At 43.5% G+C, this 27,606-nt stretch overlaps 1 protein-coding gene across 2 annotated transcripts; it reads left to right on the forward strand.

The window, feature by feature from the left end:
• The first annotated feature begins 542 nt into the window (after nucleotides 1–542).
• On the forward strand, nucleotides 543–27,575 carry Shcbp1l (SHC binding and spindle associated 1 like). Of its 2 annotated transcripts, none has more exons than XM_052737200.1 (10): nucleotides 543–981; nucleotides 3,607–3,756; nucleotides 10,537–10,751; nucleotides 12,867–12,953; nucleotides 13,024–13,242; nucleotides 15,147–15,234; nucleotides 20,843–20,996; nucleotides 22,895–23,145; nucleotides 24,237–24,359; nucleotides 27,206–27,575. In XM_052737200.1, the coding sequence occupies exons 1-10, from the start codon at nucleotides 619–621 to the stop codon at nucleotides 27,455–27,457; spliced, it is 1,902 nt and encodes a 633-aa protein (XP_052593160.1). In that variant the 5' UTR covers nucleotides 543–618; the 3' UTR covers nucleotides 27,458–27,575. The 2 variants fall into 2 exon arrangements, with proteins under 2 accessions (XP_052593160.1, XP_052593159.1); XM_052737199.1 differs by having other exon boundaries at nucleotides 544–981; nucleotides 15,147–15,252.
• Nucleotides 27,576–27,606: the final 31 nt, after the last annotated feature.

The following is a 27,606-nucleotide window of genomic DNA, read 5'->3' on the forward strand; positions in this document are numbered from 1 at the left end:
ACTCACAGCTTGCCCACATTGTTGCCACTGGAAATCCTTGTTCACATTAAGGTTTACAGAGCTGTTAAACTCCCATTAGGGAGAATTCTGAGCAGCTCCACGGATAATTTGTCCTTTTGGCGTGAGCAAAAACTGAGCAATTCGCTTACAATATGAAGGATAGAAAGGCGACCCCAGGTGGCTACATCTAGCCCCTGCCAGAGTTTTCTCTAGTAATAACCAGCCAGCCCCAATTTCAATTGCTTCCCAGCATAAAAAATACGTTTTCTTGGGCTGGGGATTTGGTTCAATGGGTAAAGTGCTTGCCTTGCAAGCACTGAACTGTGGGTGACGCAGGCCCATGATCCCGGCATTGGGGAGGTGGAGGCAGGAGGATCAGAAGTTCAAGGTCATCGTTGGCTACATAGGGAGTTTGAAGTATGCCTGGCCCTGAAATGTTTCAGGACCTAAGAAACCGTCTTCTGGGGTAACCCAGAAGCAGTGGGCGGAGTCAGAGCCCGGGCACCGCCCTTGCATGGGCCCTCCGCTCCCGCCTGCGCGCGTGCCCGCCCGCCCGCCGCGCGCACACCGGCTGCGCGGTCCCGCGCGGGGAAGGCATCCAACGGCCGTGGCGCGGACATGGAGTCGGACCCCACGACCTCCAAGGCCAAGGCTGCGGTCGGCAGCGTCAGCCCGCCAGCGGGGCAGGCCGACCCAGGCACCCCGGGGGAGCTGGCGGCCGCGGTCGCCAAGGGCCTCGTGTCCCCGGTGCGCTCAGTGGTGGCCTCCCCGCGTCCTGTGAAGGGCAAGGCTGCGCGGCGACGGCTCCAGCTCCCGCCGGTCTCTCAGGCCGAGGCTGGCGACGAGGAGCCCCTGCTGGCGGAGCCAGAGGACCAGGAGGAGGCGCAGCCCCTGCCGCCGCTCTGCGCATCCCCGATGAGGGGCATGTGGCGCAATGAGAAGGTGGCTCTGTACTGCGACCAGGTGCTGCAGGGCTCGAAGGTGCGAAGGCGCAGGGGGACAGTTGCGGGGAGGCCGGGTCCCTCCCACCGAGGGGGAGGAAGCAAATCTGTGTCTCCAGAACAGTCTCTCGGATTCAGGGTGTACAGAATGGCCACCTTGGCCACCTTAGACCAGCCCCTCAGCTCCCGCCCTATTGACTAGACTGTCATACAAAATTTTCGGTTAAAATAACACCCCCTAAAAGATGAAGCCATGGAGGGGTCATCGCTGCCTGGACACACATTTTACCTCTGTCCACACCCCTCAGTGCTCACACACCTCGGTGTCCACACATCACTTTGTTCACACCCAGTTTGTTAGTTTGTATTTCGAGACAAGGTTTCTCTGTGTAGCCCTGGCTGTCCTGGAACTCACTCTGTAGACCAGGCTGGCCTCGAACTCACAAAGATCCGCCTGCCTCTGCCTCCCGAGTGCTGGGACTGAAGTCGTACAAAAATCACCACCCATCACCAGTTTTTAATACATCTTAGAGTTCACATACTATTAGGCACAAGTAGCAATTTGGGCCCAAACATAAAGCTAAGATTGCACTACAATTCCAAAACAGGGAGCTAGAGAGATGCTCATTGGTTAAGAACACTTGCTGCTCTCGAAGAGGACTCGAGTTTGGATCCCAGAACCCACATGGTACATCACAAACCATCCTTAACTCCACTCCAAGGGATCCCAGATCCTCTCCTAACCTCCCCAGGCACCAGTGCACACGTGGTGGGCATACACACATACCCGTAAAATAAAAACAAACCCAAGATGTGATGGAAATGATGGTTCCCCGTCCGCAAGCTACGTGTAGACGCGTGTTTTGTATGGAAGACCCGTTTATTTTAAATTTACTTTTTTTTTTAAAGAAGGTATAGCAGAATTTGTGTACAAGTCTATTCCTTGTAGTGATGGTTATAAAAATGTAAAACTCGGCTGAGCATAGTGACTCACGGCTTTTTTTTTTTTTTTTTTTTGAGACTAGAATTTCTCTTACTCTGTAGCTCTGGTTGTCCCGGAACTTGCTAAGTAGAGAGAGCAGGCTGGCCCAGAACTCACAAAGATCCACCTGCCCCTGCCTCCCAGGTGGAGACATATGCCTGTAATCCCAGTCCTCCGGAGGCTGGAGCCTGAGAATCATGAGCTTAAGGTCAACCTAGGTTACATAGTGAGGTAAAGCTAATAGAAACAGCTACAGATCTAGTTCCAGTGGTCGATCGAGCGCTTGACTACCTGGCACTAAGTAATCCAGGCTAGCCTACACCTGGTGGTGACCGGACTGCCTGTCCCCTGCATGCTGGGAATACAGATGTGCTCAGCATGTTGGGCATGTATTGTCTGTGTTTCTCGTGTTTGCGTATCTTAGAGGCAGAAGAAAATTTTAATTTTAAAAACATCACTACCATAAAACTCAGACTGCATAAGTGACTTGTTTTTATCAGATACTGAGGATTAGAGGCCAGGTCTGCTAAAAGTAAGTGCAAAGTATTTATATAAATGATTCTGTCATTGACTCTGGTCTAGTGAATTATGTAATAGTTTAGATTACTTAAAAAGTAGCTGACTTTAAATTTAAAAATCAGTTGGGCAAATATTTACTGAGTGTTTAGCCTACTCATTTTATAAAATGGAGTACAATTTCAAATTTTTATGTGCTGAATTTTTTTTTCTTTTGGTTGATTGGTTTTTGAACCAGTCTCCTGCAGTCTTGGCTGGCCTTGAACCCCAATCCTTCTGCATCCACCTTCTACATGCTGGGATCACAGGCAAGGCTCCAAATGTGTTTTAAGTAGGCAATGCCATCTTTTTATTCTTTTATTTATTTTTTTAATTACACTCATGATATTCATTAATTACACTCATGGTATTAATTGCATTTGTGGTATTCATTGATTACATTCACAGTATTCATTCAGCAATGCTGTTTTTTAAGGTTAATCAAAACATTCCTACGGGTTTTTAACTGCTGTTGTGATCTCTAAACTCACACTCCTGATCAGTGGATTAATAAGCTGCCTTAAGACATAACACGTGCTGAATGATTAGATCTCATTTTGTTTTTTCATGTTTGACAGTTTTTGTTAAATAGAGTTGTAGTTAAAAAAAAATCTATAAATTTTCCAGGTTTGTCGCTGTTTAAGGAAATATTGGTTATATTTTCAGGTAAAAATGTTTCTTATAGCTGGGCAGCGGTGGTACACGCCTTTAATCCCAGCACTCGGGAGGCAGAGACAGTGGATCTCTGTGAGTTCGAGGCCAGCCTGGTCTATAGAGCGAGATCCAGGACAGGCACCAAAACTACACAGAGAAACCCTGTCTCCACAAAAACTACACAGAGAAACCCTGTCTCGAAAAAAAAAATGTTTCTTATAAACTTCTTCTGTATATTTTTCGGTTTAAAATTTATTATCAGTGTGTGTGCATGCATGTGTGTATATGTCATACATGTGTCACAACACGTGTGGAGGTTGGGACAGCTGGTAGGAGTCACTTTTCTCCTTCTGCCTTTTGTAGGTTCTGGGAATTGAACTCAGATCTTCAGGCTTGCTCTGCAAGTGTTTCCCTCCCAGAGCTGTCTCTCCAGGCTTACATCTATCAATACAGCTATGTCTTCTCTCTTGTTAGGCAGAAGATGCAGATGAAGCCATGAGTAAATACCTGTCAGAGAAGCTGAGCCTGAAGGATAAATGGCTTGGAGTCTGGAAGAGTAACCCCGACTTATTCTTTGAGAAATATGAAGAGGCCTCCATTCCTTTTGTTGGTATACTAGTCGAGGTAAATTTTACTTGCTTTGTTCTTTGAATAAAATTAGCAGTCCCTTTTATGATGGAAATGTGATTTTATTAATCTGGAACTTTAATACCCATACAAATAGTAAACAGATGAGTATGTGGAAGAAGATAAAGATGAACACAGGCATACATTTACTTAGGGACAATTAATAGTGAAGTAGGATCTGGTAGCATTGAACAATAATTATTAGCCCAGCTGCAATTGCCCAAATACTGTAAAAATAACAAAACTGTATTTCTTGCCCGGCATGAAGTCCCAGCACTAGGGAGGCAGAGACAGGCAGTTCAAGGCCAGCCTGGTCGACATAGAGAGATCCAGGACAGCCAGGTGACACAGAGAACCTATCTCAAAAAACAAAACAAAAACAAAACCACATTTTTTGAAGAATTAGTCAGTTGGGCTTTCACAAGTGGTCTATTATGTCCCTTTTACCCTTTTATTTATCTGAATTATATACAGATGAAGAAGGGAAGTTAGATCAGAAAACTGTTGTCAAAATCTGACCTTTTCAGTGTCACTGACCTCCACCCATCACCTAAACTTTGAATTGATTAGGTCCATAGGCTCACGCATTTGGTGTCGTAAGTTTGAGTCCCTTAAAGATCCCTGTACAGAAATTAATATTAATTAATATTATACTAATGACTGGTACTCCAAGAGTTTCTGTTTTGGTTTTTCCAGACAGGGTTTCTCTGTGTAGCCTTGGCTGTCTGGAACTCACTCTGTAGACCAGGCTGGCCTCGAATTCTCACAGAGATCCACCTGCCTCTGTCTCCTGAATGGTGGGATTAAAGGTGTGCGCCACCACCTCCCAGCTTCTTCTTTTTTTTTTTTTAACGTTTTTAAAATGTTATATGTGCATGCACACTCCTGCATGAATGCATACCGTAGTAGATGTGTGGAGGTCCAAACACAACCTTTAGGAATCGGTACTTTCCTTCCACTGTGTGGGTTCTGGGGCTCAAACTCAGGGAGTTAAGCTCATTGGCAAGTCCCCTAACCTGCTGAGCCATCTCATCAACCTAGACAGATGTTTCAAATATGTTTTGGTTACAAGAAAAACCTTGAAACTTATCACATTATATGCTACCTGAAAACAATTCAAATATATGCTGTGTGAAAAAATGAGTTGCTGACAATTTTTCAGATAAAGAATGGTGTATTTCCAGTAATAAAAATGAGAGTCTTGGGATTAGTTAAGTTTTCAAAAATATTTCAGTGATTTTGGAGGTAGATAGATAGATAGATAGATAGATAGATACATACATACATACATACATAGGTTTTTCGAGACAGGATTTCTCTGTGTAGCCCTGGCTGTCCTGGAACTCATTCTGTAGACCAGGCTGGCCTCATACTCACAGAGATCCACCTGCCTCTGCCTCCCAAGTGCTGGGATTAAACACCAACAACTGGCTGGTTTTGAAGATATTTTTATCTTCAGATTTTGAGAAGTTTGTGCCTGAATCTTGTATGGTATCTCTGGACTTTTTTCACGTAGATAAAGTAAGCATAAGTAGACTCTATCATTGGTGGTAAAGTATGGGGAATTTTTTTTTTTTTTTTTTTTTTTTTTTTTTTTTTTTTTTTTTGGTTTTTCGAGACAGGGTTTCTCTGTGTAGCTTTGCTCCTTTTCCTGGAACTCACTTGGTAGCCCAGGCTGGCCTCGAACTCACAGAGATCCGCCTGGCTCTGCCTCCCGAGTGCTGGGATTAAAGGCGTGCGCCACCACCGCCCGGCGTGGGGAATTTTTTTAGTAGTATAATTTGAGGCTTTTTCTAATCAAGTCTTGTGTGGGAACTTAACATTATAACACTTTACTTCATCATATGCACACAACACACTCCTCCTGACAGGAGGAATAGTCTCTCAGCAATTGCTCAGTGTCTTTTTCCTTAGCTTATGACTGCCCAATACTCCAACCATCTTCCAGTACTGCTGAGATTCCATAGAAATGTGCACTATATGGATTAGATCTTCCTAATTTTTGACATTTTATTTATTTTGTGTGTGTGTGTGTGTGTGTGTTTGCATACATACTGCAACAAATCAGATAACTTCTGGGAGTCAGTTTTGTCCTTCCACTATGTGGGTTTCGGGTCAAAATCATGTCGTGAGGCTTGGGAGAAAGGGGCTTCCCTCCAAGCATCTCACCAGCCCTACATTAGATTCTCAAAAGCTCTACCTAGGCCAAAGGTTTTACATGAAATGCATATGTTCATTATTTAACTTCTTTCTTTCCTACATTTTTCTTTCTTTCTCTTCTTTCTTCTTTTTTCTCTTCTTCTTCCTCTTCCTCCTCCTCCTCCTTCCCCACTTCCTTCTTGACAGGGTCTCACTATATAGCCCTGGCTGGCCCAGAACTGCAAATATAGACAGGCTGGCATTGAACTTGTAGAGATCCACCTGCCTCGTCTCCTGAGTGTGAGATTAAAGGTGTGTACCACTATGTCTTTTTCTTTCTTATTCTAAAAATAGCAATATGGCAAATTCTATCGCTGACAGATGTTCTGTGTTGCTCAGGCCGTTCAAAGAAGGAGAGTCACCCCAGAGTGTAATTTTAGGCTCTCTAGCAGCAGAGAGGAACAGTTTCTGTGACCTGAACCTCGAGCCTCCATTTCAGAAGCATATTTATTGATTGTACACAAAGGTTGTGTTTGGGCTACAACAAGTTCCTCATACCAAAGCCCCTTTGATGTATTCTATATGTTCCTTGAAGGAAATCATCACAGCCCGCAACCTTTAGTTCTATTGTGTGCTGTTTGCAGTACCCAATAATTCAAGACCTCCAAGTGTGCCTGGATAGTCTTGTGACCAAAGCCATGCATCAGATGGAAAACCTCCTCAGAAAAACAATTCTGTAAATCATAGAAAACAATCTACTATGCTTTTGTCAAGGTCTAGGTACCTTCAACAAACACTAATACATTCTACTGTTTCCCTAGATACAGTGAGAAACGACTGTTACCTTCTAATGTTTACTGCAGATACAATGACGATACTAGATTCCCACTACATACTACTTTAGAATATTTTGTGACAGGATCTTGCCATATTGCTCTAGCCAGTCAAAATATATATTTATCATGCTGGTGCTCCTGTGCCAGGTTTCTGAGCGTTGGGATTCCAGGCACACAGGGCATACACCAACACACCCAGCTGCTTTAGACACCTCTAGGAGCTGCTAACCTCCTTTTAAATAAAGACGAGTTTCCATTCTGTAGACCAGGATGGCCAGGAACTCATTATATAGCCAAGATAAACCTCAAAATTATAGCAATTCTCCTGCCTCAGCTTCTCAATTCTGGGATGATGGATATGACCCATCATGCCTAGCATGCTAATAGCCTTTAAATGCTAATGTCCTCTAAACATCAGAGGGACCGGATGAAATGGAAGACAAAAGAAAAGTCAGAATAGGTATTGACTGAGTCTTAATGATTTAAATTATGTGGCACTTGAGCAAGTGACTCCCTCTTGCGACCCCTTCTGAAGGTGCGGCCACAGCTCAGACTGGGTTGTCCCCTCTGCAGCTTGAGGCCTACTGAAGCAAGTCTCAGCGGCGCTGCCTGGGACACTTTGTTCTGAAGTCACAGGAATTTATCCCTATGGACCCCAATCTGTCATTCTTCCTAGAAGCCTGTGGTATATATGTGTGTGTGTGTGTGTGTGTGTGTGTGTGTGTGTGTGTGTGTGTGTGTGAAGGGGGAGGGGCTGCACACTAGGGATTGTGGTAGCAATTGACCCCAGAGATTCATGCGTTTTCCGTGAACACTGCTGCTGAGTTACACCTCAATTCTCTTACTATCCTTGTGTTTCTGCCGTGACAAATGACCACAAGGTTGTGTATTAAGTGTGTTAAGTTACAGATCTCGTAGCTCTGTGGATCAGAAGTGTGTGCCTCCTGCCTGACGGAGCAGACAGGGAGGTGCAGGCGGATCTGCTGACTTTCCTGGAAGCAGGGGTGGGGGGATCTGCTGACTTTTCAGGAAGCAGGGAGCGGGGATCGGTTTCTGTGCCTTTTCCAGACTCTAGAAGCTTTATCTGCGTTATCTGGTTTGTGGCACTTCCCTCCTCCCTCAAGTTGAACAAGAAATATCCATCTGATGTTGTATTACCGTGGGCCTTTTCAGCCTGGAAGGGTTGCTCCCCTCTTAAGGGACTTGTGGGACAGGCATGACCTGGGTCATCCAGAATAACCTCTCATTTCTTCCTCCAGTATAATCTGTCTGCAAGGCCAGTTTTGCGATGATGGTAACATATTCACAGGCTCCAAAGAGTAGGGCCTGAGCATCTGTAGGGGACATTATTTTACCCACCACAGTTGGACATTGAACAAAAGAACTTGGAAACACAGTACTTTCTTCCAGAGGATCCAAGTTTGGTGCCCAGCACCCACGTCAGGCAGCTCATAACTGCCTCTGTCTCCAGCTTTAGGAGGGCTCCACCACTCCCACAGACACCTGCACTCACATGTGCACACCTTTACACATGATTTAAAGTACGAAAAGTGTGGCAATAGTTTGAATGAAAATGTCCCCTGTGGGTTCGTGTGTTTGAACACTTGGTCCCCAATTGGTGGCACTGTTTGGGGAGGTTATGGAGGAGAAGGAGGAAGAGGAAGAGGAGCAAGAAGAAGAGGAAGAGGAGGAGAAGGAGGAGAAAGAGGAAGAGGAAGAAGAAGAAGAAAGAAGAGGAGGAAGAGGAGGAAGAAGCACATGCTGGGGATGTGTTTTGGGGGTTTAGAGCCTCATGCCAGGTCCAGTTCACTCAGCTTCCTGTGTCTGGTTGGAAATGTGATTTCTTCGCTTCCTCATCTAGCACCCTAGTGCCGCGCCTCTCCTGCCATTATGGACTCTCTAAGTTGCCTTGGTCATGGTGTTTTATCACAGCAACAAGAAGTAACTAATACAGATGCTCACAGTAACAGTTATGAAATTTAAAAGCTGAAGGACTAGCAAGATGACTCCACAGGTAAGAGCCATTGCTGTGCAACGCTGACCACCTGAGTTCAAGCTTGGGAACCCAGGTAAAGTTGGAAGGAGAGCACCAACTCCACAAAGTTATGAAATTCAATTTATTCAACCCAAGGACTTTTTAATGTCCTTTTTGTGTTTGAATGATCTTTCTTTTACAAATGATATAATATAAACAGTATTTCTTTTTTTTTTCTTTTTTTTTTTTTTTTTTTTTTTTTTTTTTGGTTTTTCGAGACAGGGTTTCTCTGTGTAGTTTTGGTGCCTGTACTGGAACTCACTTGGTAGCCCAGGCCTCGAACTCACAGAGATCCGCCTGGCTCTGCCTCCCATGTGCTGGGATTAAAGGCGTGCGCCACCACCACCCAGCTAAACAATATTTCTTAAACATACTTTTCCGGAAAATTTTGAGAAAAAAAATTTTAATATTGTTCTATGGAATCCAAAAGCCTAATAACTCAAAATTAGAAAAATAGTAAATAATGTGGAAGAAAGCTGTGCCTGGTAGTGCACACCTTTAATCCCAGCACCCAGGAGGAAGAGGCAGGGGAATCTCTGTGAATTCAAGGCCAGCCAGGGTCACATAGTGAGACCCTGTCTCAAAACCTAAAAACAAACAAAAAATGCAGAAGGACACATGTCTTAGGATTACTATTGCTGTGATGAAACACCTTGGCCAAAAGCAACCTGGGAAGGAAGGGGTTTATTTGCCTTATACTTCCACATTACAGTTCATCATCAAAGGAAGTCAGGACAGGAACTCCAACAGGGCAGGAACCCAGAGGCAGGAGCTGATGCAGGGTTCATGGAGGGGTGCTACTTACTAGCTTGCTCCCCATGGCTTGCTCAGCCTGCTTTCTCATAGACCCCAGGACCACCAGCCCAGGGGTGGCACCACCCACAATAGATTGAACCCTCCCCCATCAATCACTAATTAAGAAAATGACTGCACAGGCTTGCCTACAGCCTGATATTATGGAGGCTTTTTCTTAATTGAGGCTCCCATCTCTCAGATGATTCTAGCTTGTATCAAGTTGATATAAAACTAGCTAGCATGCCGGGCAGTGGTGGCGCACGCCTTTAATCCCAGCACTCGGAAGGCAGAGCCAGGCGGATCTCTGTGAGTTCGAGGCCAGCCTGGACTACGGAGTGAGTTCCAGGAAAGGCGCAAAGCTACACAGAGAAACCCTGTCTCAAAAACAAAACAGCAACAACAACAACAACAAAAAAAAACTACCTAGCACACCATGTTCTCTCTGCTAAACTTTAAAACTAATGCCTTGAAGGAGGTTCTTAAAGCCAGGTGATGGTGACGCATGCCTATTTAATCCCAGCACTCAGGAAGCAAAGGTAGGCAGATCTATGAGTTCGAGGCCAGCCTGATCTACAGAGTGAGTTCCAGGACAGCCAGGGCTACACGGAGAAACCCTGTCTCAAAAACCAAAAACAAACCTGCCGGTATTTAATATTTTTTTTTTTTTTTTTTTGGTTTTTCGAGACAGGGTTTCTCTGTGTAGCTTTGCGCCTTTCCTGGATCTCACTTGGTAGCCCAGGCTGGCCTGAACTCACAGAGATCCGCCTGGCTCTGCCTCCCAAGTGCTGGGATTAAAGGCGTGCGCCGCCACCACCGCCCGGTAGTATTTAATGTTTTATCTAGAATTATTCAGTATGTTGGTTGCAAGAAAAGTCCTAAGAATTTAGATGAAACACTGTGACTAGCTCATCCATGAGAATTCCTGGTGGCTTTCGTACATTGCAGTTGCCTCCTGTGTGACATTTATTCTAGGTGACTTGTAAATCACACCAGAACTTGGCATCATGTTTCAAAGTGACAGTTGCTGTGGCTGAGCCCTTTTCTTCTAACATTGCGAATATCCCGAGGGACTTGGTGGACGAAGTTCTGGAGGAACTGGAGTACAGTGCCCCTCTCCTGGAAGTGTATCCAGTTGAAGGACAAGATGCAGATATCCGTGACATTGCTCTGGCCTTGGAAGTTGTAAGGTAACAGACCTTTCTTACTGATGAAATTGAAAATTACTTTTTCCAGCAGCTCATTTCATATGTAAATTCTGCTCATATGAACACTTTATATTTATTTACTTTAGACTGATGGATTAAATTTACCCATTCTTTTTTTTTTTGGTTTTTCGAGACAGGGTTTCTCTGTGTAGCTTTGTGCCTTTCCTGGAACTCACTTGGTAGCCCAGGCCGGCCTCGAACTCACAGAGATCCGCCTGGCTCTGCCTCCCGAGTGCTGGGATTAAAGGCGTGCGCCACCACCGCCCAGCAAATTTACCTATTCTTATTAACATAATACATTTGTAACTCTGTTAGTTACAGATTGTATAAGTATTAGATGTGGGTAATGAAAAGTTTGCTCTGTTTTTATCTTGGACTTTATAAAGACTGAGCTTAGAAAAGTTATAAGCCAGATGTGGTGGTGAATTCTTTAATCAATCAGGAGGCAGAAGCAGGTGGATTTCTGTGAGTTTGAGACCAGCTTGGTCTGTATAATGAGTTCCAGGCCATCCAGGACTACATAATGAGACTCTGTCTCAAATAAATAAATTAATTAAAAAAAAAAAAAAAGCTGGGTGCAGTGACAGGCAACTGTGATCCCAGCATTGGGGAGGCAGAGGCAGGAAGATACAGAGTTTGGTCTTCATCAGCTGCACAGGAGGCTTAGGACCAGCCTGATTTAAATGATGCCTTGTCTCAGAAAGAAAACAGATTCTAGAAATGATGAATCACTGCTATTCGTGTTTAAGCATCTGTTTTAGTCTCCTTTCCGTTGTGGTAAAACACTCTGACCAAAAACAATTCAGAGCCGGGCGGTGGTGGCGCACACCTTTAATCCCAGCACTCTGGAGGCAGAGCCAGGCGGATCTCTGTGAGTTCGAGGCCAGCCTGGGCTACCAAGTGAGTTCCAGGAAAGGCGCAAAGCTACACAGAGAGACCCTGTCTTGAAAAGCCAAAAAAAAAAAAAAAAAAAAAAAAAAACAATTCAGAGGTTGAAAGGGTTGGCTGACACATCCAGGTGACAATCTGTCTTGTGAGTGAAGCCTGGACAGAGACCTAAAGGCAGACACCATGGAGGAACGCTGCTTGCTGGCTCCTGAAGGCTCTTGCCAAACTACTTTTCTTATACAGTCTAGGACGGCTAGCACAGGGAATGTTGCTGCCCACAGTGGGCTGGGCCCTCACATCAGTTAACAATCAAGACAATGCCCCACAAACATGCCCACAGGCCGGTCTGATCTGGGCAGTCCCTCCTCAAGTGACACTGGGCTGGGTCAAGTAGGTAGTCACGGAACCAGGACAGCATTTGAAATATGTTTGATTTCATTTAACATATGAGGACATTACCAAAAAAAAAAAAAACCACTAGATGTTATTGTCCACAGTGTGATTTATTGTTATACGTTAACTTGGGCAGAGCTATCTATGAACAAAGGGCTATTCATTACGTTTATGTTTTTCTAATGTTATTTTCCCATATAAATTGTGTTAAATCTTGCCAATTTTCTTTGTTGAACAATGTCATAGTTCAAATTTAAAACCTGAATTTTATAATCTCACCTCCAGAAACATTATTTTCTTATCTGTAGTAACTTAAAATACAGTCCAGTCATTTAATATTTAAAGTTTGATCTCTTATTATTGGTTCATTCATGAAATATGGACTATTTCAAAATATTTTCCTCAAGAAAAGGAAGATTTGGGCTGGGGGTATAGTTCATTGATAGAGTGCTTGCCCAGCATGTGTGAGGCCCTGAGTTCAACTCCTAGCACTGGAAGAAATAAGGTGTGGAGAGATGAAGATGGGCGTCTTGGAGATGGCTCGGGGTGAAGGTGTTTACTGTTACCCTTTGATGGGAGCCCCATCAAAGCTGAGTTTAGCCCCTCGGACTCTTATTGGGGAAAGAGGGTACAGACTCCCCCAGTTGTTCTGATTTCCAGGTGCACATTGTGGGGCATAAGTAAGAGTGCACACATTAAGTAGATGTAACTTTTTTAATTAAGATTCACGGAGAGTTTTGACATGAATTTTTTAGACGCTTCTGAACATGGTCTACATGTTGTTAGTTACTGTCTTCCTAATTTGCTTTATTGTAGGTTTTTTTATGATTTTCTTTGGAGAGACTGGGATGATGAAGAAATTTGTGAGAACTATACTGCCCTTATTGAGGAAAGAATTAATCTGTAAGTAGAGTTGAGAAAGCACTGTGCTGCTTATGAGGGAGGCGCGTGTAACTGCATTGCTACTTTCCAGGTGGTGTGATATTCAGGATGGGACAATCCCTGGCCCCATTGCGCAGCGCTTCAAGAAAACTCTGGAGAAATACAAAAACAAGCGTGTTGAGCTCATCGAGTACCAGAGCAACATTAAAGAAGACCCGTCTGCAGCTGAGGCCGTCGAGTGCTGGAAGAAATACTATGAGATAGTGATGCTCTGCGGATTGTTGAAAATGTGGGAAGACTTACGCCTGCGGTAAAGATTTGTTCTATTGAAGGAGCCATAGAGGAGCCCATGGTTATTCATGTGTGGTGCATTTGGCCCATGGATTAGCTTGATTAAACTAGTTCAGGAAGCTGGATGTAATGGTACACATCTCCAACCCCAGCACGTGGAGATGGAACCAGGGGGGTCAGGAGTTAGGCCAGCCTAAGTTACATGAGACTCTAGTTCAAAAACAACAACATCAACTAAAAATAGTAATAATGACGATGATGCCTTGTTTATGGGTTAAGCACAAGGTACAATATGAATGTTGGAAAACTATTTTGATATTATCTAGTTCCCTTACATCAAACAGTAAGGTGCTTCAGAGAACCCAAAAGACAGAATCTAAGCGGGGGTGACAGGTAAATGTATGTATCTGCAGAAAAGGAAGCATCACTTCTGGCTGCTAGGAATGCCAGAAGTCAATAGTTAGACTGATTTCCCTGATGGGAAGGAGGACATATAAAGAGAGTCAAAGAAGAAAGAATAGAGGTCGAAGGACCCAAAGGTCAATGATACAAAGATAATTTTGCTAGTTCACCTCCTTAGAAGCAAAACAACCTGTCAACTAATGATACCAAGCTCAGGGGCTCTGGAGAGACAGCTCAGCAGTTAAGAGCACTGCTGCATTGGCAGAGGACTGGGATCCAGTTCCCCACACCCATGTCAGGTGGCTCACAACTCCTGGAACTACAGGGGCGGGGGTAACACCCACTTCTGATCTCTGGCATTGCGCTCACATGCACACACACTCTCCCACAGACACACATCTACATGTAAATAAAAACCAAATAGGGACTGGAGAGGTGGCTCAGAGGTTAAGAGCACTGGCTGTTCTTCCAGAGGTCCCGAGTTCAATCCCCAGCAACCACATGGTGGCTCACAACCATCCATACTGAGATCTGGTGCCCTCTTCTGGCATGTAGACAGAACACTGTATTGTAATAAATAAATCTTAAAATAAAATAAAATAAACCCTTAAAACTTAAATATGTCCTGAAACTTTTTCATGCCTCCAGATCACAAGACACAACCCACCTGTGCTTTGCATTAAATCTACACAAGTAGACTATGAAATACAATCAAGATTTCTTTCCTACTGTAATGGAAAGCCAAAGTGACTGAAGCAATGGTTATAGTGGGTTGGATGTAGATTTCCCCACTTAAAGATGATCCCTTAAAAATGAAAAGATTTAAGATGCTGGACGTGGTGGTGGTACACGCCTTTAAACCCAGCACTTGGGAGGCAGAGGCAGGCAGATCTCTGTGAGTTCGAGGCCCGCCTGGTCTACAGAGTGAGTTTCAGGACAGCCTGTTACACAGAGAAACTTGTCTTGAAAAAATCAAAAAAAGAAAAAGGGAAAAAAAAAGGTTTAGAATGTAAGGATTTAAACATCAGTTATCTAGAAGATCTTGTGGCCAGATGTGGTGGGGCACACCTTTAATCCCAGCACTTAAGAGGCAGAGGCAGGAAGAGCTCTGTTAGTTTTTTTTTTTTTTTTTGGTTTTTCGAGACAGGGTTTCTCTGTGTAGCTTTGCGCCTTTCCTGGAACTCACTTGGTAGCCCAGGCTGGCCTCGAACTCACAGAGATCCGCCTGGCTCTGCCTCCCGAGTGCTGGGATTAAAGGCGTGCGCCACCACCGCCCGGCCGAGCTCTGTTAGTTTTAGGTAAGTCTGGTCTATGTGCAGAGTTCCAGGCAGCCAGACCTACATAGCGAGACCCTGTTTGAAAACACCTAAATAAATTAGTAAATAAATCAAAATGGAAGCTCTCGTTAGGCTGCACTCGAGTTGCTTGTGGTTAATAAACCTTGGTGGCTTTTACTAAGTGAAGATAAGATAGGCTGAGCTTTTCCCAAGTTAATCCACCCACAAATATTTTCTCCCGTAGAGTTCATGGACCTTTCTTTCCAAGGATTCTGAAACGCAGGAAAGGGAAGAGAGACTTTGGGAAGACTATAACGCACATCGTAGCAAAGGTGATGACGACTGACATGGTGAGAACAACCTTCTTGTGTGATCCCCTCAGTGTGCGCTGCACGGCATGGAGGAAAGAGTGCCTGAAGGCGGAGTTCCTGTGTGAGTGGTGATAATGCCGTGGTTCTTCCTTATACCCATCTCAGTGTTGGCATCCCGATACTAGATAAGCATAGACCGCTCTTCACAGCACCCTGGCCTTGTTGCCAGTGCAGCCCACAAGAGAGGCTGCAGTCAGGGAGACAGACGGACAGTCTTGGCTCTTCATACATCTCACAGATTTCAAGATGGAGACGTGATCAAGTAAAGAGGCAGCTACAGCTGCAACAGTGACTAATGAATGCTCTAACAGGATTGTGTACAGGGCTGTATGTCAAAGGATTTTGACAATGCTGGCTGGGAAAACCATCCCCACTGAAACCTGGCTCATATATCAAGTGAATGAACTCAGGGTGGATATGTTTAGTCAGCCTCTGAACAAATACAAATTGTTCTGAGACCAAAAGTAAATATTTCTACCCAACTTGATGCTGAAATAACGTTTCACAGCCCTCTCTTTGGACTGTTCTGCTTTGCCTTGTCTCTGCACCACCCTGGCTTTCATGGTCTCTACATGCTTCCTCACTGACCTCTCAATGCTGTGTTTGTCTTTTCCTGCACTATCCTGTCCCTATTTATCAGTTATAACTTCATCTGTATATGTTCACAGTCCAAAACACACATCCACGGGCCAGATTGGTTCTAAGCCCAAACCTACTCCTGCCTATTACTCTTAAGCACTCCAGTGCCTGTCTGCGATTAAATTCAAGATCTTTATGCACTGGCTTGCTCATGTTCCAGAACTCTCTGTTCCAGTAAATGGTCCCAGCATTTATCTAGTTGCTAATTAAAGTTTTTCAGGAGTTACTTTCGTAGTCCCAATTGCCTTCACACACACACACTGTAGCCTTGTGTGTTTGGTTTTTTTGTTTCTGTTTTTTGTTTTTCTCTCTTTGGAGGCCCACTACCCAACTCCCAAATAAATACACATAGAGTTATTCTTACTAATGAATGCCTGGCCTTAGCTTGGCTTGTTTCTAGCCAGCTTCTCTAACTTAAATTATCTCATTTCTCTTTATGTTTTGCCTCAGGGTTTTTTACCTTTGTTCTATGTATCTTTCTTTTGTTCTTACTCTATGACCGACCCCTAGCATCCTCCTCTCCTCCTTTTCTCACTTCTCACTCTCTTCCTTAGATTTCTCCTCCTATTTATTCTCTCTCCTGTCAGAACCACACATTTGTCTCTCCTGCCTAGCTATTGGCTGTTCAGCTCTTTATTAGACCAATCAGGTGTTTTAGGCAGGCAAAGTAACACAGCTTCACAGAGTTAAACAAATGCAACGTAAAAGAATGCAACACATCTTCGCATCATTAAACAAATGTTCCACAGCATAAACAAATGTAACACATCTTAAACTAATATTCCACAGCCAGGCGATGGTGGCACATGCCTTTAATCCCAGCACTTGGGGAGGCAGAGCCAGGCAGATCTCTGTGAGTTCGTGACCAACCTGGTCAACAGAGTGAGATCCAGGACAGGCACCAAAACTACACAGAGAAACCCTGTCTTGAACCCCCCCCACCCCCCGCCCAAAAAAAAAAAAAAAAAAAAGATAGGGTCTTGCAGTCCTTCAGCGTCCTAAATGCTGGAATTCAGCATGTAGGCTCATGCCTGCTATGTGTGGCTGTCTTTTTCACTATGAATGTGTTTACCACTTTATCAGGCATGATCTTGGCACATGGTAGATGCTGGTCAACACTTTTTGTTGAATCAATAAATTAGTGTACAAGACAATAAGGTACGTATGAAAACACCAAAGAAGTCCACACAGGTCTGGACGCAACACTTAAGAGGAGAATGTGAGAGACAAAGCTGAGTAAAAGGCTCCTCTCCGCTATGGAATCCATTTCTATTGTTTTCTCTTTTTATTTATTCTGTGGAGGAGGGGACAGGTGTGTCACAGTGTGCATGTGACATCAGAGGACATCTTGTGAGAGTCCGTTCTCTCTTTCCACCATGGGGTCACAGGTATTGAACTTGGGTTGCCAAGTTTGGGTTGCCAAGTGGATGACCAAAACACCATCCCAGAATTGTAAGCAGTAAATCTCTAAATTTAGGGTCTTGTGTTAATAAACTGGGGTGAAGGTAAGGAGTTAAGGATTCAATTGTTAGTGGCTATTTTATCTGTAGGTGAGATGAGCTAATGTTTATCTATCTGCAGTATGTCCTTGGATGTTAGAGAAGTATCTCAGATGAAATACTTTTGTCCAGAGATGGCTCTGGCCAGATGTTTGCTAATGAAGATAAATACTGCTGGGGGATGTTATCCAAATACCCCAGCTGTAAAGGGGAAATTGTGCCCAGTAAATGATCAACTACATGTAGCTAGAGTTTTCCTGCCTGGCCCACAGTCAGGACAAATCTCTCTCACCCGCCAGTCCCACAGCCGCTCAGACTAAGTAAACACAGAGACTTATATTGGTTACAAACTGTATGGCCGTGGCAGGCTTCTTGCTAACTGTCCTTACAACTTAAATTAATCCATTTCCATTAATCTATACCTTGCCACATGGCTCGTGGCTTACCGGCATCTTCACATGCTGCTTGTCATCATGGCGGCTGGCAGTGTCTCTCCCACCCAGCTTCCTGTTCTCTCAATTCTCCTCTCTGTTAGTCCCGCCTATACTTCCTGCCTGGCCACTGACCAATCAGTGATTTATTCATTGACCAATCAGCAACACATTTGACATACAGACCATCCCACAGCAACTACATTTTTAAAAGTTCTTGGGAAAAGAATCAACTGGGAAAGTCTTTGACTCTTCCAGGTAATAGCTTTTTCCATAATCAGCTGAATTCCTACTTCAAATTTTGTATCTCACAGCATGTGAGTACATGTGTGTATGTGTCTGTTTATACCTTTGTCCTCAGTAGTTCTTAGTCTAGAAATTTTTCCAGAAGTTTCTTGAAAAGTCTAACAAGATTTATTTGTTATAGCAATTTCATAATACTGAAAAGTCATAAGCCATTATATGAGGAATTTATAATGTATCTACAGTATAATATGTAACTACTATAATTTAGGCTTTAAAAAAATATTGAATCAGGCCTGGTGACACAAGCTGGTAATTCTAGCTATTGAGAAGGCTTAAGTAGAGATATTGCAAGTTCAAGGCCTCATTGGGATACTGAGTGAGTTCCAAGCCAGCCTGGCCAACTTAGTATGACCCAGTCTGAAAAATTAAAGGAAAACCGGAGTGTAGCTCAGGAGAGCACTCACTTTGCAGAGGGAAATTCTGGGTTCAGTTCCCCAGTACTAAAAAGAAAAAAATAGAATTCTAAACTGCATACAGTAGGTGATGATAGGATATACTGGAAATTAATGTATGCACAGAGAAGTATTAGAAGAGAATATCTACATAAAGTTTTTTTTTTTTTTTTTTTTTTTTTTTGGAGCTGAGGGTTGAACCCAGGGCTAGCAAGCGCTCTACCACTGAGCTAAATCCCCAACCCCTACATAAAGTTTTTTAAGATAAAAATTTAAGTTAATTTGCTTTTTATAAGCTTTAAAAAAATAATTTAAGTACTACTTTCACTATAAGAAACTAGACAGCTGGGTGGTGGTGGTGCACACCTTTAATCCCGGCACTTGGAAGGCAGAGGCAGGTGGACCTCTGAGTTTGAGACCAGCCTGGTCTACAGAGTGAGTTCCAGGACAACCAAGGCTACACAGAGAAACCTTGTCTTGAAAAACAAACAAACAAAGAAGAAAAAAAGAAACAAGATACGTGAGTGATAGTTGGTGCTTTTCCAGGATATGGTTTTAATTTCCAGATTCGGTATTTGAAGTTCATTATAGCAGGGCATAATGGCACATAGCTAAAATTTCAGCAATGGAGAGGCCTGACAGAAGGATTAAGAGTTCAAAGACAGCTGGGTTATACAACAAGACCCTATCTCTAAAAACATAAATGAATAAATAGGCTGGGCATGGTGGTGTGTGTGCCGCATTAGTTGTGGTGGGACCTGGGAGAATAGAGCTGATATATGAGGTGGGCCAACCTTATTCAGAGCCTCAGACAATTAATACTCTGAGGGTTAGGAAGAGTCACATGAGTAAAGTGTACAATAACAAGGACAAGTCGCACGTGGCAGAAACATGTTGTTCCATAGAGGCATCTAAACAAATAACAATAGCCAGCTATAATGAGTAATCTGAAGTGAATGCTCTCCTCTCCGCTACTCCTGAGAGGCATGAAAGCCAAGAACAAGTCCATGTCCGTCCCCCCCCCCCCCCCCCGAGACAGGGTTTCTCTGTGTAGCTTTGCGTCTTTCCTGGAACTCACTCTGTAGCCCAGGCTGGCCTCGAACTCACAGAGATCTGCCTGGCTCTGCCTCCCGAGTGTTGGGATTAAAGGCGTGCGCCACCACCGCCTGGCCAAGTCCATGTTCTTGAAGAAACTGAAGTCACAAGACTCTTGTCTGTTTTCTTAGTGTTTTCTCTTAAGCACTCAGAATTCTCCTCACACAACCTGACTCCATTCTTGGACTGTGTTCCAGCAATGGTGCATGCCTTTAATCCCAGCACTCAGGAAACAAAAGTTGGAGGATCTCTTTGAGTTCAAGGCTAGGCTGGTCTACCCAGCAAGGTTCAGGTCAGCTAGGGCTACATAGTGAGACACTGTCTAAATAAATAAATAAACAAGTGGGTAAATAATGAAGTCCCTTCTCTATTCTTAATGCAGATCTTTAGTACTTTTTGTTTATAATTCTAGAATCTTCAACACACAGAAGTGACGGATTCCCCCCAATTGGAAGGTCATTCTGAGCTAAAGAAAGCAAGGCAGAGCTGTAGATGGTTCAGTAGGTGAGGGCTCTGACAACCTGGGTTTGCTCCCCAGAACACACGTGGTGGATGGAGAGAAACAACAGCCACAAGTCCTTCACACGTGTGTTGTCGTGCATGTGCACGCGCACACACACGCGCACACACACACACACACACACACACACACACACTCAACTAAATAATTGTTAAAAAAAAAAAAGTAGGAGTAGGCACAGTGGCACATGTCTTGATCTCAGCATGAGACAGGATCTCAAGTTCCAGGATAGCCTCTGTTACTTAGAGAGACTTTGACTGAAAGAGGAAAAATAAAAAGATGCCAGCAAAGAGCAGGAAGTCGGGGAATAGGGAGAGGAGAGGAAGATGAGGCGGAGGTGACAGCAGCAGCAGACGGTGGTTGGTACATAAGAAAGCATCTGGTGTCACTTGGCTTGACTCCAGCACCCTTCTACGACCTTGAGCCATCCATTTCATGTCACTGCTTAAGCTAATGCAGAATATTCAGCATGGCTTCTGGCCTGTAAGCCACACCCAGCACTTGATAGAGGAATAATCATTTGTGACTATGAAGAAAGTTTCAGCACTGATTTGTTGATAGGATGGTACTGTTCCCCGGATGCATACATACTTTGTAGGTAAGTCTCACAGAGGAAATGAGGTGTCCAGGACGTGTATTCAGGTGGCATGCTGTTGAAGACGCACTGCTTTCCCTTTTTCTTTGCAGGTGAAGAACCTGTCTTCGGACACACTTCTCCAGCAGCATGATGATTTGAATCTGGCTTTGGACAATTGCTACAGTGGAGATATAGTAGTTATTTTCCCAGGGGAATACCAGGCTGCCAATCTTGCTTTGCTGACCGATGACATCACTATACAGGGTTAGCAGGCGGTCCTTTGCCGCTTTCCTTACAGCACCATAGACTTGCCAGATGTGGACTAGTAAATGCATTTAATCAAGCAACGGGAAACCGGAACAGCTTAGCCCTCTCACCATCCCCATGTGCCTTTTACAGCAAAGACCACGCTGCTTATGTTGGCCTCAAATCTTTTGTTCAAGTGGCCTTTCCTGAATAAGCTTTTTTTTTTAAAAAAGATTTATTTATTTATTATGTACAGTGTTCTGTCTGCATGTATGCCTGCATGCCAGAAGAGGGCACCAGATCTCATTATTGGTGGTTGTGAGCCACCATGTGGTTGCTGGGAATTGAACTTAGGACCTCTGGAAGAGCAGCCAGTGCTCTTAACCTCTGAGCCATCTCTCCAGTCCCTGCCTCCCCCAATAAGCTTTGTGACTGGCAGGAACTACATCGTGCACCATGATACCCAGTGGTTCATCATATTTTTCTTTTTAGTTGTGCTTGGAGTTGAACCAAGGACTTTGCACCTGCTTAGGCAAGCACTCTTCCACTGCGCTACAGCTTCAGCCAATAGTCATCACATTTGTTACACTTCTATGTATATTTCTACCAGAATGTTTATGTCCTGTTAACTTTGAAAGAAGTGTATTCCCAGCATCTGGTGAAAAGAAAAGAATACTATTCTACCTATGAGTTTTGAAAATGCAAGCAAACCTTCACTATAACAGTATTTTACCAAACAATATGGGTAATAAGGATTATATAAGTACTTTAAAACAGATGTTGCCTACTTGATGCTAAATTTTGGACTACTTTGGGTAGAGCAAAATTATTGGTATGATTAATCCAATATTCTCTGCCAGGTGTGTGTGTGTGTGTGTGTGTGTGTGTGTGTGTGTGAGAGAGAGAGAGAGAGAGAGAGAGAGAGAGAGAGAGAGAGAGAGAGAGAGAGAGAGAGCTTTAGGGGTAAGGTCTCCCCTCCTCTTCTACCATGTGAGTCCTAGGGATAGAAGTGAGGTCAGCAGCAGGCTGGGCAGCCAGGGCCTTTACCCACTGAGCCATTGTTATGGAATTAATTATGGTTGTGAAAGCAAGTTAAGATGTAGTGCGTTTTGTGTCTTAGCATTTGTACACAGTTGGTTAGATGAAAATATGAGATTTAGAAGCGGTGTATGGTGCCTCATGCCTGTAATCTTAATACTTGGAAGCCGAGGCATGAGTTTAAAGCCAGCCTGGGCTACATAGTGAGTTCCAGAACAGTCTGGGCAAAGAGTGAGTCTTTGTAATTCTGTTATATTATTATTATTATTATTATTATTATTATTATTATTATTAAGAGAAATAACTAATGGGATGAGCATGTTGAATAACTATTGTAAGTATAGTTAGACTGATTATATATAGATTTCAACATCAACTTAATAGTATTTTATAGGCGTGAGTGGGGAGGTGGCTCAGAGGTTAAAGGACTTACTGGGAAAGCATGAGGATCCTGAGGTTGCCCTCGGCCCACATAACTAGGAGTGGCAGTGGGGTACATCTGTGACCCCTGAGCTAGGGAAGTGGAGACGGATGGACCCTGGGGACTTACTAGTCAGTTAGTCTAATTGAAACAGTGAACTCATAACAATAGGCCTTCTTTCAAAAGCTGAGTAGTGAGGGAAGATACTTGACCTTTACCCCCGGCCTGCACACACACAGGTGAGCACAACTGCACACAAGATGAGTCCACAAGATCACATTATAGATAGTCATTAGTTAATAGTGCAAATGTGATATATATAATATATATATATATATATATATATATATATATATATATAACTTGATGAAAAGAAACAGAAATAACACATATTATTGAATGGCTAAAGAACTTTAAAATTTGGGGTTACTAATTTGTTTTTGTCTCTGTGCATCAGGAGTTGGAAAGAGAGAAGAAATTATGATTACTTCTGAACCTTCACATGACAGTTTTGTGGTATCCAAAGCGGATAATGTGAAACTGATGCAGCTCTCTTTGATACAACAAGGGACAGTTGATGGCATTGTGGTGGTTGAGGCTGGTCACTTGACTCTGGAAAACTGCCTGTTGAAATGTGAAGGCACAGGAGTGTGCGTTCTTACAGGGGCTTCATTGACAATCACAGGCAGTGAAATCACTGGTGCCCAGGTATTTCCTTCTAGAAACAGTAGAGCGTTCTATGACTCTAAGTAATAATTCGGAGTGATCTTAACTGGAAACAGAAGATAACAATTGTGCATATGTTTGGGTGTGTGGGTGTGGGTGTGTACATCTCATGGAACGTGTGGAGATCAGGGACAACCTTGGGTATGAGTCCTTGCCTTCTACCTTGTTTGAAACAGGGTGTCTGTAATTAAAATTGTCTTGTTTTTATTATTATCATTTGTGTGCGTACGTGTGTGTGTGTGTGTGTGTGTGTGTGTGTGTGCGCGCGCGCGCGCGCTGTGCGGGCTTTGTGCAAGTACATGCATATATCAGCTTTCAGTAGTTGGTTCTCCCGTTCTGCAATGGGCTCTGGGCAATGCTGTTCACTGCTGCCGCACCCACCAGGCTAGCTGCCTTGTGAGCATCCAGGGCAGTGGTTCTCAACCTGTGGGTCCTCAACCCCATGGGGTCAAATATCAGATATTTATTTACATTATGATTCATATATGAAGTAGCAGTGAAAATAATTTTACACTTGGGGTCACCACAATGAGAGGAACTGTATTCAAGGGTCACAACATTAGGAAGGTTGAGACCCAGGGCTCTAGAGTTTCTCCTCTCTGCCTCCAGGATCACCCTAGAGGTGCTGGAAGCTTACATGCCCAGCTTTCCCATCAGTTCCCATGGATTGGATTTAGGCTCTCGTGCTTACACAAGTGTTTTTCCTCACAGTCCCCACACACTAGACTAACTCATCTTGGTAAGTGGGGAGAGACACAGGACTAGAGATGCCTCATGGCTAAGAGCGCACTGCCCTGTCTCCCAGAGGATGTGAATTCAGCTCCTCTGCAGAGCCCACTTCCGGCAGCTCACAAGCACCTCTACCTCCAGCTCCAGGTGACCTGTCGCCGCCTTCTATATTCTGTGAGCACCTGCATTAGCATATGTGTGTGTGTACACATAAACATGCATGATTAAAGATAAACCTTTTTTAAAAGTGGGAGGTATGTCAGGCATGGTGGCATACACTTGTAATTTCTGCTCCCAGGAGGTGGACATCACTTGTAACTTGTGTTGTTTGCTTTGTATTTCAGGGTGCTGGTGTTGAACTGTATCCTGGAAGCATAGCCATTTTGGAAGGGAATGAGATTCATCACTGTAATAATCTCAGAACCAGTGACAGTTCCAGAAGCACCTTGGGTGGCGTTAACATGAAGGTATTGTCTTAGTACTTTTTGTTTTGTTTTGAGACAGGTAGCCCTTGCTAGCCTGGAACCCTATGTAGACTAGGCTGGCCTTGAACTAACAGAGCTCCACCTGCCTCTGCTTCCTGAGTGCTGGGGTTAAAGGTGTGTCTTAGTTCTTATTGGAGAATTATTCTAAGAGTTTTAGATAGGTCGGGCCTTAGTTTCCTTTGCTGTTGCTGTGATAAAATACTCTGACAAAAGCAACTCCAGAGAGAAAGTGTTTATTTAGCTCACAGTTCAAGGATACAGTCGGGGGTGTGTGTGTGTGTGTGTGTGTGTGTGTGTGTGTGTGTGTGTGTGTGTGTGTGTGTGTGTGAGATCAAAGCTGCCGCAGGGTGAAAGCAGTAGGAGCCACAGGCAGTTGGTCACATTGCATACACAATCACAAGTAGGTGAATGCTTGTGTTCAACTCAATTTCTCCTTCTTATGAAGTCTAGTACCCAACCCCAGGGAATGGTCCCACCTTTTAGGATGGATCTTCCCACCTCAAGTAACCCAATCAGTATAATCCCTTACTGGCATATTCAGAGGCTAAATGATCCCTCACTGGTATGTCTGGAGGCTTGGTAATTTTGTCAAGTTGAAAAGTAATACTATCACAAGTACTAAGATAGTAATAATCTTGTTCAAATGCTATTTCTATTCTAAAAGGAATCAGACACATAATAAAATATAGTAAAGGGCCGGACGGTGGTAGCGCATGCCTTTAATCCCAGCACGCGGGAGGCAGAGGCAGGCATATCTCTGTGAGTTCGAGGCCAGCCTGGGCTACAGAGTGAGTTCCAGGAAAGGCACAAAGCCACACAGAGAAACCCTGTCTCAAAAAACAAAAAACAAACAAAAATATAGTAAAGGATAGCTGATGGGAAACAAGCCTGTCCCTGCACACATTCCCACCCCCACAGTGAGACTGAACTCAGCTGTTAGGCATACTAGTCAGCACTCCACTGAGTATGTCCCCATCATACTTTGAGACAGTTGCCCTGGCTGGCCTGGGATTCTATAGCCTAATCAGGCTGCAAATTACAGACCTCCTGCCTCAGCCTTCTGGGTAACTGAGCCCAGTAATTTTGAATATGAGAAAAGTAGGTGGACTTCATTCTCATATAATAGATTTTCCATTGGCTAGATTTATAACACATTTTAGAAAGTAAATCAAATAGAGTATTGTAGGCAGGCTTATAATCCTAGCATTTAGAAGGTAGAGACAGGTCAGAAGTTCAAGATCATCTTTAGCTACATAATGGGGCCAACCTGGGTTATTATATATATATATGAGATTGTCTCAACTCCCCCACTACAAAGCAAACTAACAGAATAATATGTTAAGAAACATTTTTGAGGTGAAATATAGTGTGCATTCCTATAAATCCCAACCCCCAAGACTGCTGTGAATTCCAGGCCTGCCTGAATAATACAATGAATAGCAGGCTAGTCAGAGGTATATGATGAGACCCTTTCTTGGAAAGAAAGAAGGGAGGAGGAGGAAGGAGGGAAAAGAATAGAGGAGGGAAAAAGGAAATAAAGGCCACTCTTGACCAGCTACAGTGACACACACCTTTAATCCCATTACTCTTGGTGCAGAGGCAGGTGGGTCTCTGTTAGCTGAGAGCCATCCTGGTCTACCAGTGAGTTCCAAATTAGCTGAGGCTACACAGTGAGACTTTGTCTCAGGAAAAAAGTCAGATTTGGGTTTTCAGAGTCAGTCTGCAGCAGACCACTCTTCCCACCAATGCCCTAGCATGGTTTCAACATTAGTCAGATAACTGATTGATAAGGAAAAAGGGTACGTGGGAGATGGATTTGGAAATACCCCATTTATCTTCATTCTTTAAATTTTATGACCATTGGTGTTTTGCCTGTATGTATATCTGTGTGAAGGTGTCAAAACCCTGAAACGGGAGTTACAGACAGGTGTAAGCTGCCATGTGGGTGCTGGAAATTGAACCTGGGTCCTCTGGAAGAGCAACCAGTGCTCTTAACCACTGAGCCGTCTCTCTAGCTCCATTTTTTCTGTTCTTAAGTAATTTTCAGTTGTTCAAAAATATTCGCTTGTATCAGGCCCACTCTTAACCACTCTTGCAGAGGTTACACCCTAGTTACCAATTCAGTAGGTGTGGAGTGAAGCCTGAAAATTTGTTGTCAGTTTCCAAAGTGACGCTGAAATTGCTGGTCACTCACTGAAACATAACCCACTGCTCAGTGACCATAGACCAGCATAGTGCTGACATCTCGTGGTGGCTGGCTGGAACTGCAGCATCCTGCCAGAAGGCAGAGGCAGGATTGCAAAGTATATAGCAAACAAAATTGAACAAAATCCCTTCAGATCCACATTGTGATGTATTAAACTAGATCCCTTCCAGGTTCCCTGTGTAATATGCTCATGTTAATCTGAAACACATTTCTCGTATCTGCAAGAAACGAGTGAATATACTCCATTATTATCATTGTTCTTCGAAGAAATGGTTAAAGAGCCTTCTACTTAAGTGCAGCCTGTCTTTATGAAGTCATGCTGTTTCATTGACCTATTTATTGTATTTCTCCCGTTATCTGAATTCATTTTCCTGTTTTATCATGTTGTAGATGTTAACAGGCTGTGTCCTCTATCTCGAATTACTTGTATCATTAAAAACTATAATACACATTTGTAGTAAAGTTGATGAATTCGAGGAACACTCATTTGTTTGACGCTAACTCTTGTAGCTTTAAAAACCCTGTGACTCCAGAGTAAATCCCAGTACGATTACATTTGTTAGTTCTTTTTTTCTTTGTATCAAAATTACTGACCAGCTGATCTCCTCAAATAATTTAACAGGTTCTTCCAGCACCCAAATTGAAGATGACTAACAATCATATCTACAACAACAATGGCTATGGAGTGAGCATTCTCCAGCCATCGGAACAGTTCTTTATTGTAGCGGAAGCAGCTCTCAACAAAGGGGCTGCTTCAGGGGATAAGAAAGATGACAAAATGCTCTCCAAAGTCATGCAAACGTTGAATGTGGAAATGAACAACAACAGGATAGAATCCAACTTGAAGGGGGATATTAGGATAGTCACTGGCTGAAGCATCTGCATAGGTGTGCTCATAGTTTATAGTTCAGGAATGTAATAAATGATTCTTTTGTCTTGTGGAAACTGTAGTTTAAAGTCAAAGATTAAAATATTTAAATGCTTTCATTGAATTATTTGTCTTAATGTATTATCTAAGATACT

This window comes from Peromyscus californicus, unplaced genomic scaffold (genome assembly GCF_007827085.1).
Source record: "Peromyscus californicus insignis strain IS unplaced genomic scaffold, ASM782708v3 Scaffold_14__1_contigs__length_90479793_seg_2, whole genome shotgun sequence".
NCBI lineage: Eukaryota > Metazoa > Chordata > Mammalia > Rodentia > Cricetidae > Peromyscus > Peromyscus californicus.

Bases quoted from the DNA above. Each gene is read 5' to 3' on its own strand.
- Shcbp1l (XM_052737199.1), top strand. From the start codon at position 619: ATGGAGTCGGACCCCACGACCTCCAAGGCCAAGGCTGCGGTCGGCAGC. The intron at 15,253-20,842 runs GTGAGAACAACC...TTTTCTTTGCAG, and splicing joins AGGTGATGACGACTGACATG to GTGAAGAACCTGTCTTCGGA. The intron at 23,146-24,236 runs GTATTTCCTTCT...TTTGTATTTCAG, and splicing joins GTGAAATCACTGGTGCCCAG to GGTGCTGGTGTTGAACTGTA.